This window comes from Garra rufa, chromosome 3 (assembly GCF_049309525.1).
Source record: "Garra rufa chromosome 3, GarRuf1.0, whole genome shotgun sequence".
NCBI lineage: Eukaryota > Metazoa > Chordata > Actinopteri > Cypriniformes > Cyprinidae > Garra > Garra rufa.
Genome location: NC_133363.1, coordinates 53,067,645 through 53,083,273, shown reverse-complemented (window position 1 = coordinate 53,083,273; position 15,629 = coordinate 53,067,645). Strand labels below are relative to the sequence as shown.

Sequence of the window (15,629 nt, the reverse complement as noted above, 5' to 3'; positions counted from 1 at the left end):
GAATCAAATAGGAGACTTGTTTGTAGACCAACTACCTAGGTTGAACCAGGAAGTCAGCGAAGGAGAAGAGCCCAATGTTGACAGTTCTCCATCTGTTCCTAGCATGGTATATCTTCTTCCAACCTGTCCAAAAACTGCTGTTGCACCTGGGATGCCATCTATAAGATTTCAAGACACTAAGTGGCCTTGGGATGAATCTGTGAAGATACTGAAAATGTACATTCGAAAGGAGAAACCAGCAAAACTTATTGAAGATATGGATTGCTCATTGTATAACCAAAGCAGAGTAGAAAACATGGCATCCTTAAAGTTAACTTGTCCAAAAACTTCCAGCATCTCAGGATTCCCATCTTTGCCGTTCTGTATGGTCAATCTCCTTCCATTATGTCCAGACGTCTCTGTAGTTCCAGGTTTACCTTCAAGATGCCCAATCATTTGCACAGATGAAATATGGCCTGACGAAAAGTTAGTATTTTATTTTAGAAAAAACAAGCCACAGATTTTGCCAATGCCCTCAACAAAGATAGATTTTGAATCTGCAAGAAAGATGGTTGCATTGAGGTCATCTTGCTCAGCAGCACCCAAGACTTCAGGATTTCCCTCTGCTCCAAAACCAGTTGAGCCAAGTGTGGTGAAGATTTCACCATGTTGTCCAAAAGTTTCCTGCATTGCTGGATTTCCATCTGCAAAAGAATTTGACGATCACAATATCTTTCAACAGTGGCCATCCAACAATCAATCATCTTTGATAATAGCACAAAGGAACCTGTCCAGTTTGCCTCAAGTTGTAAACACACTGAAAGATGACCAGATAACAGAGATGGTGAACTTAGTATCATCCTGCCCAAGAAAAGCAAGGACTCCTGGTTTCCCATCTGCACCAAAACGAAAACAAGACATTGAATTCTGTATGACAAAACTCCTACCTCTATGTCCAACAACCTGTTGTGTCATTGGAATATCAGCTATACAAAGCACATCAGACTCACTTAAGGAATGGCCAGAGGACATTAAACCATTATGGATGAAGACGCTAGCATCTCAGCCATGTCATTTAATCTGTCCATGTCCAGCTTTGTATGAAGTTACAGAAAACAATATGTTGTCATTGATACCTTCATGCCCAAGAAAAGCAAGAACACCTGGATTTCCTTCTGCGCCGTGGCTCATCCCTGAAACACAAATAACGTCTGGTACTCTATCAACATGCCCACAGACAGCTAAAACACCAGGCTTTCCTTCTTTAGTCCAAAGCGAAGCTGATAAGGCTTTGGTAAACAATTGGCTTTTTAAGGAGAAAGCTTTTTGTATGAGGTGTCCGCCAATGTACACACCTGACAATTTAGACATTGTGTATCAGGACGAAGAGCGTTTTAAAGGCATGTATGCTATTTTGCCAAGTTGTCCAGTGAAAGCAGGTGTTCCTGGTTTTCCATCTGCACAGAAGCCCACATCAGTGGTTTATCTTTTCCATTCCTGCCCAACAGCATCAAATATACCTGGGATGCTATCGAACACAATATCTGAAGTGAACTTACAGTGGCCTGTAAATAAAATGCCACTATGGGTTAAACAATTAACCAGAAAGTATCAGTCTATACAAGCTGTTCCACCTCAGTACAGAGAAATAAAGGATAAAGCCTTTATTAGGGATATGGTAGCTTTGCGCCCAACTTGTGCAATTAATGCTAAATTACCTGGCTTCCCATCTGCTCCGAGAAAGAAAACTGAGGGGAAAGCACCAGATATGGTCTCCCTTGTGCCATCTTGTCCACTTTTTACAAAGCTATTGGGTATGCCATCTATTTTCTTGGGAAATGAAGTAATAGGTTCAAGTGCATGGCCTCTGGATGCTAAACAACTGTATAAGAAGACCTCAAATGATGAGTCCGATTTGGTGTGTTCTTCCTTAATGAAGTTGAATCAAACATATCTGAATTTTCACATAGCAGACATGGCTATGATGATGCCATCCTGTGCAAAGCAATCCCGTGTCCCTGGCTTTCCATCCACACATTCAGAAACTTCACATATGCTTTATAATGCAAATAATAGCCAAGTATCACCAGAAGATGATGGCCATAAACAAGACACTTCAACTGTGCTTGAGATAGACACTGAGATATACACATCCAGTGCAAACAATTCTGACAATAGTTTTGCATTAGAGAAGACCAAGGAGAATGTGAACTTTAGGGCAAGATGTGAGGAAGGACAAAAGGGAATTCTGGAGAGGGGGTAAGTTCAGAATTGCCCAAGTGTTTTTTTTAACTCAAAAGAAAATTTGATTTGCACATCCTGCAGTCAGTGGCTAGTGCATGAAGTACTTTAACAATTGTTTTTAGGAAAATGCATTGCAGAATGTGGCACTCCATACCAGACATGCCACTATTACTGACTGTTCAGGAAAGGTGAGTTTTGCAAGGAAACATATTAGTTCATTGCTTTGCCTTGCTGCAACTGCATCAGATTTTTTTTCGCCTGCATATGACATTTAAATCCTCTGTTTTTTTAAAGTCATAGTTCAACCCAAAATGAAACTCACCTTTATGTTGTTCCAAACTTGTGTGCATTTCTCTTAGGCCTGCATCAAGTATATAGAATCAGTTAAATGGCTGCCATTAAACGGCATGATGCATGCAGTCAAATCATCTTGAATTGTCATCTGACATCTGATTTTATACTTATTTTTCTCAGATGTCAAAGCATAAGTGCTTCGATTCCACCTTCTGAGAATTACAGAGATATTTCTCTGTTTGAAAACGAAGAAGTGGATCAAGGTGTATTGTGGGCATCACAAGACAAACCAAAAGAGTTTGCTGATGGTTTTAGGAAAGAAGAAGAGACTACAGAAGATCTCAATGGTCTGATCCCTTTAACAGAAAATCAGCCTATAGGACTGCAACAAGAGTGTATCCCAAACATGGTAGACCTTCTTCCATCATGCCCACTATTCTCAAGAGTTTTCGGATGTCCATCAACAGCGCTGTCTACCGTATGCAAAACAGACATCATCAACTGGCCTACTGATTTAAGTGTCATTTGGAATGAGCCATGTGAATCTACAAGATTGCCACTGATAATGCCAAACTTGGAAAAATCCCCCTATGAGGCAAATATGGTGTCCCTGACATGCACATGTCCAAACGAATCAAGAATTCCTGGCCTTCCATCTGCTAAGAGACCCACAGCGTGGTGTATGTCTTTTCCAGAAACATCCATTGTTGTTGACACTTGTTTACAGACCTCCGTTCCAGAGCAAAAATATCATGAGGACTGGCTGAGCATGGAAACATCATTACTGGAAGAACGTCCTAAAGCAAAGCCAGTTTTAGTCATCGAAAGTCCAGCTGAGTATTCAAAGACCCCTGTAGTGAGAGAGGCCACAGTTCCATCTTCAAAACTTATTCCTGATTTCACATCTGCACCAAAGAGCGAAGAAATATTTATTCAATCATGTGAAGTATTAAGTCTTCAAGAGTCTACAATTGATGAGTCAGAACTGAGAGATGATGCCAAGCCTGCAAACGAGATATTAACCTTTGTATCTGAGAATGCTCCACAAATGCCAGATTGTATCCTTGAAACCCAAGTTGGATATTCAAAGACCCCTGTAATGATGGAGGCCATAGTTCCAACTTCAAAACTTCTTCCTGATTTCACATCTGCACCAAAGAGTGAAAACATACTTATTCAATCGTGTGAGGAATTAATTCTTCAAAAGTCTGCAATTGCTGAGTCAGAACTGAGGGATGATTCCAAGCCTGCAAACGAGATATTAACCTTTGTATCTGAGAACGCTGCACAAATGCCAGATTTTATACCTGACACCCAAGTAGAGCCAAATATGTTGGAGCTCCTTCCATCCTGTCCGGTGCTTTCTAGAATCCCTGGATGTCCTTCTTTAGGGGCCTATGAAGACATGGAGCACATTAGTGATCAAACAGTAATCTTTTGCAGTTTATTCAAAGATAGACAGACTAGTATTTTTGACCCCATTAAAGATGAAATAGACTCACAGATTATAGCTTTGGCACCAACATGCCCAAAAGCATCATGTATTCCAGGCTTTCCATCTAAACCACATCGTAAATCACAGATGGAGCCGAACATGCAAAACTTTTGTCCCTCTTGCCCAAAGAATTCAAATATAGCTGGTTGTCCCAGCATCCATACCCCTAAGATGTCCAGTTGGCCTTTGAGTACAGTCATTTTGTGGTCAAATCCATTAAAGAAACCCCTTGTTGTTTTGGAAACAGACAAGATAAGCAAAGAAAACACTCATAGAATGTTTGCTTTGGCACCTACGTGTCCAACAGTGGTCTGTGTTCCAGGTTTTTCAGTTGTGCCCGAACCTATAATGCTACGCATGCTTCCCACTTGCCCGGAGAAGTCTAATATTATTGGATTCTCTTCAAAAAGAGAGCATTTAGATTGGTCTGTTGATAAGAAAACATTGTGCAAAGTATCTTTTGAAAAGCAACCTGTTGTTCTTGTTGACAGAGAAGACGAATTATCTGAATTAGTGTTTGCATTGGCTCCAACCTGTCCATCAGAGGCAAGAATACCAGGATTCCCATATGCACCTAAGCGCAAAGCTAAACATCCTCCTAATATGGTTGCTCTTTATCAGTGTGTTCCAAAAACATCAAGAATCATGGGATTCTCATCAAGTGAGGGAATAAACGCAGGGACGTGGTTTGCAGATGAAACATCCCTGTTGGAGAGGCCGCTTAGAACAAGATCAGAACTGTTTGTCCAGTTTAATTTCACAACTCCGTATGAAGAAATAGACAAAAATATTTTGCACAGGATGTTTGCACTAGTACCCACCTGCCCGAGAGAAGCTTGCATACCTGGTTTCCCCTCTCTACCTCAGATTAAAGTGGAAGGTTTCTATCTCAGTAAAGAACCAGACATAGTCAGCCTTTTGCATTCTTGCCCGATGGTTTCTTTAACTGTAGGTGTTCCTACAGTAAAATCTGTGCCCATAGAAGAGTCTCAAGAAAGCATATGGTCCACTCAGAAGCCCATTTGGGTTAAACCTCTTAAAGAGAGACTGGATTTATCTTTAGGTCATACAAAGAACAATGAAGAATATTCAAAAGCAATGTACTTGCTTGCCCCTACCTGCCCTGAGAAGGCCAGAAATTATGGTTTTCCATGCTCAGAAAGACTTAAAAAAGAAGAGTGTACAGTGATGACTGTCCCTCCAGCTTCTCCAGAAGCTCCATTGTCTGCAGCCGATGAAGGGGTCACTAAAGTGCCATGCTCTCCAGCTGAAGCAAGGCTTCCTGATTTCCCAGATGTTTCTACATATGCAGTTTCTCCATCAAGTCCAACTGAAGAACACACTGAACTTGAAGCCAGATTTACCCAATACATAGAATCAGAACAAAATCAAATGCTGGATACAACAGGGCCTGGTAAGAGACCCATTTTTAGAGTGTGGCTTGAACATTGAGCAATACAGTTGAGGTCAAAATATGCAAAATTAATTATTTTACCAAAATAAGAAGGATCATACAAAATGCTTGTTATTTTTTTATTTAGTACTAACCTGAATAAGATATTTCACATAAAAGATGTTTACATGTAGTCCACAAGAGAAAATAATAGTTTAATTGATGAAAATGACTTTGTTCAAAAGTTTGCATACACTTGATTCTTAATACTGTGTTGTTACCTGAATGATCCACAGCTGTTATTTTTGTTTAGTGATAGTCCCTTGTTTGTCCCAAATGCTTAAACTTGCCACTGTTCTTCAGAAAAATCCTTCAGGTTCCACAAATTCTTTGGTTGTTCTACATTTTTGTGTACTTGAGCCCTTTTCAACAATGACTGTATGATTTTGAGATACATCTTTTCACACTGAGAACAACTGAGGGACTCATATGCAATTATTACAGAAGGTTTAAACACTCACTGATGCTCCAGAAAGAAAAATTATGCATTAAGAGCCAGTGGTGTAAACTTTTGAACAGAATAGGTGAGCGTTTGAACCTTCTGTAATAGTTGCTCATGAGTCCCTCAGTTGTTCTCAGTGTGAAAAGATGGATCTCAAAATCAGTCATTGTTGGAAAGGGTTCAAATACACAAAAATGCTAAAAAAACAAAAAAAATTTGGGACCTGAAAGATTTTTCTGAAGAACAGCAGGAAATTTATCTGTTCAGGATGAACGAGGGACTCATGAACAACTATCACAAAACAGAAAAAACAGCTGTGGATCATTCAGGACACAACACAGTATTAATAATTAAGTGTATGTAAACCTTTGAACAGCATTATTTTTAATAAATTCAGCTATTATTTTCTCTTGTATGTTTCCTCTTATTTTGTCAAAATAATTAACATTTTGCATTCCGCAAAGTGTATGTAAACATTTGACCTCAACTGCTTGTATTCTCAGAAATGTACAGACTTTTTCTTTTTTCTTTCTTTTTAAAAAAAGATAATCCCAAAGAAATAGGAAGTTTTCAGTTGGTGTCCTTGGCTGAAGAGTAAGTTACTTGTTTGTAGCATGTGGTAGCATGCTTTTTGTATAGGCGTTCTTTTGTTGCATGTCCAGTTTATTGATTTGACTTCGTTTGAGTTGTTTGTACATTAATCGGGGCCACTTTTGTTTACATTAGTTACTTTACATATAATATATATTATTTAGACATAGTTGAAGCTTAATGGGAGCTTTATGCAAGCATGTTCATGTAAAGACATCACCCAGTGTGTCATTCAAAATGATCTAATAAAACTTGGCTCAACATGATTTGTATGAATTGACTTTTTCTTCACTAACATTGTTACATCATCTCACTATGTTACCTAAAACACTTTTGGTGCATGTACATGAGAGATACGCATGGTGCATGTGAATCGCATCACAGACCATATGGACTTCCCTTTTAACTAGCGAACTATTCCTTATCAGTATTGAAAACCATGAGGAGAAGTTTTTTCTGGAAGAGCAACATGTCGGGGAACAGGCTGATAGTAAAACTCATGAGACCGCAGAACTTGGAGAGACTGCTATAGCGTTAGGATGGGAAGTTTTGGAGGCAGATGATACTTCCAATGAAAAAGAAGAATCTTCTGGTCTTGTTAGGACTATAGTTGATGTCTTTCACAGAGGGTAAGATCAAATAGCATAAATGGGTGAAATGATTGAGCGTGTTTGCTTGGATTTTATTTCAAAAACACTTGAAATCTGTATAGGTCAGTGTTTTGTTTTATAGTTTTGATTCATATAAATATCCTGAGATATCAAGAAAATGTGTTCTTTTGTTAAAGTAGTTAATTTTCTGTTTATTGCTCTGAAGTTTTTTACTTTTTACATCCCAAGTGTTGCTTTCTTTTAGTTATGAGACAGTTGCAGCTATATTGCAGCCGTCTAGCTCTGGATCAGTTACAGACACGGACACTTTAGACCCTCTAGACAGTCTTTCATCCTCCGTGGATCCCGAGGACAGTGGCACTGGCATGGCCACTGGATGTGATCATGCATTGGAGGCCCTCGTACAGGGAGCAGAGTCTCAGGTGTTTGATGCTGCTGAACCCTACATGTGGCGTTTGGTTGGTGGTTGTTCAGAAACATCACTGTCATCAAAAGAGACTGAAAGCTGGTTTGTTGAAGATGAAGAATTTTGCCTAATGAGAAAATGGCCCCCTTTGACCGAGGCTGACCTTCATGAGATGACCAAAGAGGAGGACAAAACAGATGTTGGCTCATTGATACAGGAATGTACAACGTCCGTTCAGATAGAAGCTGTTAATGAGATTGTGAAAGAAAGTAAAATGTTGAAGGATGAGTTGTCAGCCACAATGTTTCCAGAGGAGGGGTGAGTTCTTCACAAGTGTTGCATTCAAACCCAACCTGCAAGTCCTGCAAATGGCAGCACGGCTAAATTCTTTTTGTTGTCTTTTAGCGTTTTCCAACTCACAATTGCACACATTTTGCACTGAAATGGCTTTAAAAAAAAATTTTCTCTAAATATTTATGTCCTTGTGTCTAATTTTGCCTTTTACCATAAGGTGCAGTGTGTAATTTCAGTGCCCCTAGTGGCACCAAATGGAATTGCAGAAATATTGATTGTGTACAAATTGTTTGGCCAGAGGGGTTGTCCTGTCCCCAAACCATGCCATTGGTTAAGCCATGAGTTGAAACGTTTAAGTAGACTAAGACTATTTTGAAAATGACACTGTTTTTATTGTTCTGCTATTTCTGTTGCATCTGCAACTGAAACTTGAAAAATAAATGGTTTTAAAACAAAAAAATTACACACTTCACCTTGAAAGACATTTGTTTGTTTAGTTAAGATTGTTAACTGAGATCTTCTGTGCTTTTATTACCAAATCCGCAGTTTTTGTGACTTTAATTTGCATGTTGCAAAGGTATGTGCAATTTTTGGAATACAGCGTTTTATGCAGTGGTACAGTTGCTTGCTAATAAAGACTGTTTGACTGTGGTTTATAAGTGTGTCGTGGGACAGTCAGTGCATTCATTATCTCAACAGAAAATAAATGTAGTGATACTGTATTTTTGTTCTTAAGGCATCATTTAGTCCAAGAAGTCTCTCTTTTCATCCAACGGACTAAGGACGAGTTGTTGGATGAAGAGAAACCATCTATGTCCTTACCATCTCATGACCCAAAGACTGTCACAGAACAGAGTGTTTCAGGTTCAAATGAACCTGTACCACCTAGAAGGACTAAAAAGCAAGACATTCTTCAAGAGACATTTCTATTATCAACACCAGTTTCCAATCCAGCTGAGCTGACTGCTCAGAGTGACAACATCTGTGTCATAAAACAAACTGATTATTATTCTCAGAGTACATCACATAATGTACAGCCAGGTACAGCACTCACTTCAGATATGGAAGATCACTTGACGGATGTCCCTCTTCCATTGACAAGTGTTTCTTTTCCTGAAAATGTGGTAAAATTATCCCAAATTGAGATTTGTTCACCAGAACCCAAAGAGAAGCCCTTATTCAAAGAAATTACAGCATCATATCATATTAACAGCGGAGAAAATGTTTCCCTAGTGCCTCCAAAAGACACAGTCATGCAATTACATGCTCCTCAGAGGCGGAAGAGTAAAGCTCAAACCGGCAATGTTGATGAAACCAGTGGAGAGTTTGAAGAAAAGAGCACATTGTCTGATATCATCACCAATATGTCTCAGTCTGACGACACAAGAAAGACTCAAGCTGGTGATGAATTAAACGTGAAAGATCAGGTACAGCTGGATTTGAATGTTCCTGTGGTGAAAATGCGAATCAAATGCACTGATTTTCCAGTCCCAATGCCACGTGTGAAGAAACGTCTCAGTGGCTCTTTTACAGATGATGTTTCTTCAGCTTCATCCACCCCTCTATCTGAAGCAGATCCAGATAGCATTGCTCTTCAACCGGAAGACCATCAAGATTCAAGTCTGCCAATCCCAGTGCCACGTTCAAAAAAACATCTCAGTGGTTCTTATACAGATGAGCTTCCAGTTCCTCCATCTACACCATCCCAAGTGGGTTCGGATGACATTGCTTCCCAAACAGAAGACCATCAAAATTCAAGTCTGCCAGTCCCAGTGCCACGTGTAAAGAAATGTCTAAGTGGCTCATTTCTGGATGATCTTCCAGCCCCTTCATCCTCCCTTCCATCTCAAGCAGATTCATACAACATTAATCTCCAAACAGAAGACCATCAAGATTCAAGTCTGCCAGTCCCAGTGCCACGTGCAAAGAAACGTCTCAGTGGTTCCTTTCCAGATGATCTTTTAGCTCCATCATCCACTGTTGCATCTCAGCCAGATTCAAACAACATTGTTCTCCAAACTGAAGACCATCATGATCTTCCAGCCCTTTCATCCACCCTTCCATCTCCAGCAGCTTCATACAACATTGTTCTCCAAACAGAAGAGCATCAAGATTCAAGTCTACCAGTCCCAATCCCACGTGTAAAGAAACGTCTCAGTGGTACTTTTACAGATGATCTTCCCACCCCTTCATCTACTCTTCCATCTCAAGCAGGTTCAGATAACATTGCTTCCCAAACAGAAGACCATCCAGATTCAAACCTGCCATTCCCAGTGCCACGTGTAAAGAAACGTCTAAGTGGCTCATTTCCAGATGATCTTCCAAGGCCTTCATCCATCCCTCCATCCCAAGCAGGTTTGGATAACATTGCTTCCCAAACAGAAGACCCTCAAGATTCAAGTCTACCAGTCCCAATCCCACGTATAAAGAAACGTCTCAGTGGTTCTTTTACAGATGATCTTCCCACCCCTTCATCCATTCTTCCTTCTCAAGCAGGTTCAGATAACATTGCTTCCCAAACAGAAGACCATCCAGATTCGAATCTGCCAGTCCCAGTGCCACGTGTAAAGAAACGTCTAAGTGGCTCATTTCCAGATGATCTTCCAATGCCTTCATCCATTCCTCCATCCCAAGCAGGTTTGGATAACATTTCATCCCAAACAGAAGACCCTCAAGATTCAAGTCTACCAGTCCCAGTGCCACGTTCAAAAAAACGTCTCAGTGGTTCTTTTCCAGATGAACTTCCAGTCCCTTTATCTCAAGCAGGTTCGGATAACATTGCTTCCCAAACAGAAGACCATCAGGATTCAAGTCTACCAGTCCCAGTCCCACGTGTGAAGAAACGCCTCAGTGGTTTTTTTCCAAATGATCTTCTAACCCCTCCATCTCAAACTGGTTCAGATATCATTACTCCCAAAACAGAAGACCATCAAGATTCAAGTCTTCCTGTCCCAGTGCCACGTTCAAAAAAATGTCTCAGTGGTTCTTTTACAGATGATTTTCCAGACCCTTCATCCCCCCTTCCATCTCAAGAAGGTTCAGATAACATTGCTTCCCAAACAGAAGACCTTCAAGATTCAAGTCTGCCAGTCCCAGTGCCACCTGTGAAGAAAAGTCTAAATGGCTCATTTCCAGATGATCTCACTGTTCCCTCGAGTTGTTCACCACCTCCTGTAGATTTACTTAATGTTGGAGTCCTTGAGGAAGGACCAAGTGACACAAGCATGCCTGTCCCAATTCCCCACTCAGAGAAACTCAGTGACAAGTTCTCAGTTGAGAACTTTCCAAGCTTACCTCAAGATTCTAACTCTGCAGTCCCAGAAGAAAACAAACAATGCTCTGTTGAAATGGACAAGCAGGTGAGGGTAGAATCAGGTGTAGAGAGCCTTGAGGATTCAACGTCAAGTGCCAATGAAGTAGAGCTAAACAGAAAAGGCCTGGAGGAGTCTGGTTTAGAACCTGTTGAGCAGATAGTGGTTGATGTGACAGTTAGTGAAAAACCCAAGACTGGTACTCCACTTGGTGGACATTGTGAGAACAAAGAGGAGACAGACCAACAAATTAAAAAAGATTACAGTGTTGAGGAAGAAAAGGATGCTGTACATTCTGAAGATGCTGAGGTTGATTTGAGCACGGACACTGTAGATGACACAGGTGTTATCTTAGATGTGTCTAGGTAAGTTTCGTAGGATAAACTGTTGTCATATTTGTAGACACATGCCAATTTTTATTTTTATGAGTTCAGTAATTGGTCACTAGAGGTGCTCTAACTGTCTTTCAACCAATAATGTTGCTCTTTTGATTTTGGGCTTTCAAAAACAACAGAAGTTTATGGTTAATTTGGTCATTAAAGGTTAAGGTTTAGGTTACACTGTTTGTCTTTATGAAAAATGTGCAAAATGTAAATAAAAATAAATGATTGTATGATAAACATGAAGACTTTGGTGTTTAATTTTGTTGCCATGCACTGTGAAACTAATTCAGAATTTCTTTTTAGGCTTTTGTTTAATATTTCTGTTCTTTCTTTAATCTAGACAAGAAGCAGCTGAAGATTCCTCCAATTTTCCTGTGCCAATGCCTCGCGTGAAGAAACGTTTAAGTGCCTCTTTCCCAGAAGACGTCTGCGTTTCCAGTTCCTCATCAGCCAATCAAAGTGAGGTTTCGGAAAAGGCCAATAAAGAGCCAACAGTGCCTGTTCGTAATAAACGAAGAGCAGATGCCATAGACCTTCAGGGAAGTTCCACAGCTCATACATCGCAAACCAGCGAAACAGAGGTTGTTGGATCTTCTGCTTTTTAATTATGTTGATTATACCATAGTGACATCAATGAGCAGGTGGTTAATTTGTTTTTGTCTTCAATTCTAGATTGCGACCTTGGTGAATTCAAGTCAGTCTCTGTTGGAATGGTGCCAAAAGGTCACACAAGGTTACAAGGGCGTCCGGATCACAAACTTCAGCACCTCATGGAGAAATGGCCTTGCTTTCTGTGCCATCCTACATCACTTCCATCCAGATAAAGTGTGGGTGTTTTTTTATGTGGAAGAAGGCATTGAAGTCATTTCATGGTTTATGTATTTTGTATTTTATCAACTTAGTCTTACTCAGTATTTTATTTTTGTGTGTTATTCTGTCTTTAGGAATTATGAAATGCTTGATCCGTATGACATTAAACGCAACAACAAGAAGGTGATCCACCCATTTTCAAATTATATAGATTTTTTTCTTTTTAAATTCCTTCAACTGATCTAATTGACTGACCCTATTTAAGGTTGTTATATTTTAAGTCTAAACTGTATGTTCAAGTTTTGCTGTAAAACAAAAATGAAAAAACATTTTTGCTGTGCACTTTCCTTAATGATTATAACTGTGATGATTGTGATTGTTTATTCACAGGCTTTTGATGGCTTTGCTGAACTGGGCATCTCTAGGTTGATAGAGTCCTCAGACATGGTCCTGCTGGCAGTGCCCGACAGGCTCATCGTGATGACGTATCTCAACCAGATCCGCACCTATTTCACGGGCCAGGAGCTCAGTGTCATACAGATCGAGAAGAACAGCAGCGAGTCCAGTTATGCTGTCGGTGAGAAGAGGGAGGAAGCCGACCCTGAAGCCGCTGTTCGCTACTGCGCAGAAAGGCTCCAGGGCAGTGGCATTACTTTAGAGACCAATGGAAGCTTCCCTGAAAAAGAGGTCAAGGGAGGTGCTGGTGTTTTGGTGCCACCTCCAAGAACGAAGCGAACGCAGGGCCCAAGCCAGGCTGGAGGATCAGGGGCCGTTCAGCCTCCGGTGGCACCACCCAGAACTCACACCACAAAGGCATTTTCTCATCTCAAGGATGCAGATCTTGTTAAAAAGCGCAGATCGAAGCTGCGGGGAGAGTCACTGGATGAGCCTGAACCACATGAACAGCAGAGCGGTACAGAGGTAAAATATTTCAACCATGTACAAGTACATTTATTTAGCCTTTTTTTTTTTGGAAGTCTCTTTTGCTTACCAAGGCTGAATTTAATTGAACATTTGAATATATTTTAATAGATAATTTATTCCTGTGATGGCAAAATGTTTACTCATAAACTACATTTTAAAATACTGTATATTCAAATAGAAAACTGTTCTTTTGTATTGTAATAATATTTTACAGTATTAATATTTTTACTGTATTTATAAATGAATAAATGTAGCCTTGGTGAGCAAGAGACTTCTTTTAAAAACATTAAGAATTGTAATTGTTCCCAACTTTTGACCGGTAATGTTATATTGATATGTTGTTAGTTTTAAATTTTAATTGTATGGTCAGTGCTTGAAGACTAGTTTTAAAAACATACACAAAATTTTTAATATAATGCATAAAAGCTGTCTGTAATGTACCTTTAAAGGAGTAGTTCACTTTCAGAACAAAAATTTACAGATAATGTACTCACCCCCTTGTCATCCCAAAATGTTCATTTTTTTTCTTTACTCATAAAGAAATTATGTTTTTTGAGGAAAATATTTCAGGATTTCTCTCCATATAATGGTCTTCTATGGTGCCCCTGAGTTTGAACTTCCAAAATGCAGTTTAAATGCAGCTTCAAAGGACTCTAAATGATCCCAGCCGAGGAAGAAGGGTCTTATCTAGCGAAACGATTGGTTATTTTCTAAAAACATTTGCAATTTATATACTTTTTAACCTCAAACACTCTTCTTGCCTAGCAGGGCCGTGCAGAGACCTTTAAAGGGGCAGGTGCTCAAAGTATAAAAAGGGCACCTGGAATAAGGCATTAAAGAGCCCCTCGGGTCCATCACCTCATTGCAGGCATCCAGTTACTTACGTAACAAGTAACAATGTCATTAATAAGACAAATAATGTATTATTCGAAGTTTTAATTGCATTTATGTTTAGTTCAGGACTCAAACAATAGAATTAGTAATATTTTTATTACTATAAAAGGGGCTCCCTAAATATGGCTGTGCTCAAAACATCAGTACAGCAATACTGTACTGTATATTGTGACACATTCCTTGATGATCCACGTATTATTACAGAGGCTTCTATGCTGTGAAGCAGTTTTGAGAAAGAAACAGAACACAAAAGACCATTTTAATGTTTAAAAGATTAAAAATTTTTTTGGACCTATTCATTTTGATTAGAAATTGTTGTGTATTAAATTGTCAAACCTAAAGATTTTCTTCTTTCTGTTAAACACAATAATAAAGAACAGCTGTTATATTAAACTCTGTGTGGTCACTATTGAAAATATATGTGGCCCCTGATGTATTGTATTGTAAGATTGTAGACGGTAGAATATTAAGGCATAAAATGGCATGATTTATAATTCAGGTTCACACAAAAACAAAATATCTTATACAATTGAATTTCAGCCTTTATACCATTAAAAGGGATAAATCGAGTTTATCATTTATTATATTTATTTAAAACATAAACTGTCTTAATTGTTTTGATTTTTAGAAGGCACATTAACTTCTTTCACATTTACAGCTCTATGTGTTTGCTACATAAAAACGTAGGTTGATAATTGCAATAATTTGACCATAAAGAGCAGAAAAAATGTGGAAATATAAATTCATTCTCTGTCACGAGGGGGCGCTTTAGGAGCGCTGAAAAACTACGGTTTCCATAGGAATGGTTATACACAAAGCAGCATTAATGCTGTTTTATCAGGCTTGAAATGAAAATGCCAACGACACGATTCTGAGGACAGTCGGTTCCCTTCAGATACATTTATATAAAGACATGCGTGCCGCGTTTTGACTTTAAAATGTGCAGCATGCATATTTATTCAGTGACATCATTGCCTTTTGAAGTTTAATCCAGCCCTATCGCGATTCTCGCCTTTCCGTCCCCAAATGTAAGACTTCCTAAATTATAATTAAGTATTTTCTTGTACTATTTAACATATATAAAACTTTGTATGGCCTTAAATTTGATACAACCTAATTGAGGAGTTTTTAAGGACCTGTAGGAGCCCTCTACATTAAGACAGCCCGTCGGGCAGTCCAGTTAACTATTTTGGTAGCCCGACTGAAAAACACAGTAGCATCGGGACGTCGGGCTAGCGATTTTTTAAAAATATTATTACCAAAAAAAAAAATAATAATTTTTACAAAAGGGCACTTTGATCACTGGGGCCAAAAGGGCAGGTGATCACCCCCCCCCCCCCCCCCCTGCCTGTTGCCTAGCTCTGCGTGAACTCTTGCTGCACCCAGTGTTTACAAAGTGAACGTGCAAAGAAGATCAAACACCCTTTACAAAAAAAGGTAAAACAGTGATGTAGGACAATTTTACAGTTGGAGGAGAAAATGAGAAGGGAGTTTTTCG

At 39.3% G+C, this 15,629-nt stretch overlaps 1 protein-coding gene across 2 annotated transcripts in view; it reads left to right on the top strand.

The window, feature by feature from the left end:
• Window positions 1–15,629, top strand: part of ehbp1l1a (EH domain binding protein 1-like 1a) — a 47,687-nt gene that overhangs the window by 25,522 nt on the left and 6,536 nt on the right. Inside the window, exons 1-9 of one of the 2 annotated variants that reach the window (XM_073836374.1) lie at window positions 3,446–5,426; window positions 6,453–6,501; window positions 6,927–7,127; window positions 7,354–7,833; window positions 8,546–11,485; window positions 11,844–12,084; window positions 12,176–12,330; window positions 12,448–12,496; window positions 12,704–13,234. In XM_073836374.1, the coding sequence (XP_073692475.1) occupies window positions 3,566–5,426; window positions 6,453–6,501; window positions 6,927–7,127; window positions 7,354–7,833; window positions 8,546–11,485; window positions 11,844–12,084; window positions 12,176–12,330; window positions 12,448–12,496; window positions 12,704–13,234 (6,507 nt within the window). In that variant the 5' untranslated portion in view covers window positions 3,446–3,565. Of the gene's footprint in view, window positions 1–3,445; window positions 5,427–6,452; window positions 6,502–6,926; window positions 7,128–7,353; window positions 7,834–8,545; window positions 11,486–11,843; window positions 12,085–12,175; window positions 12,331–12,447; window positions 12,497–12,703; window positions 13,235–15,629 lie in introns of those variants that run through there. The other variant, XM_073836375.1, reaches the window with a different exon arrangement.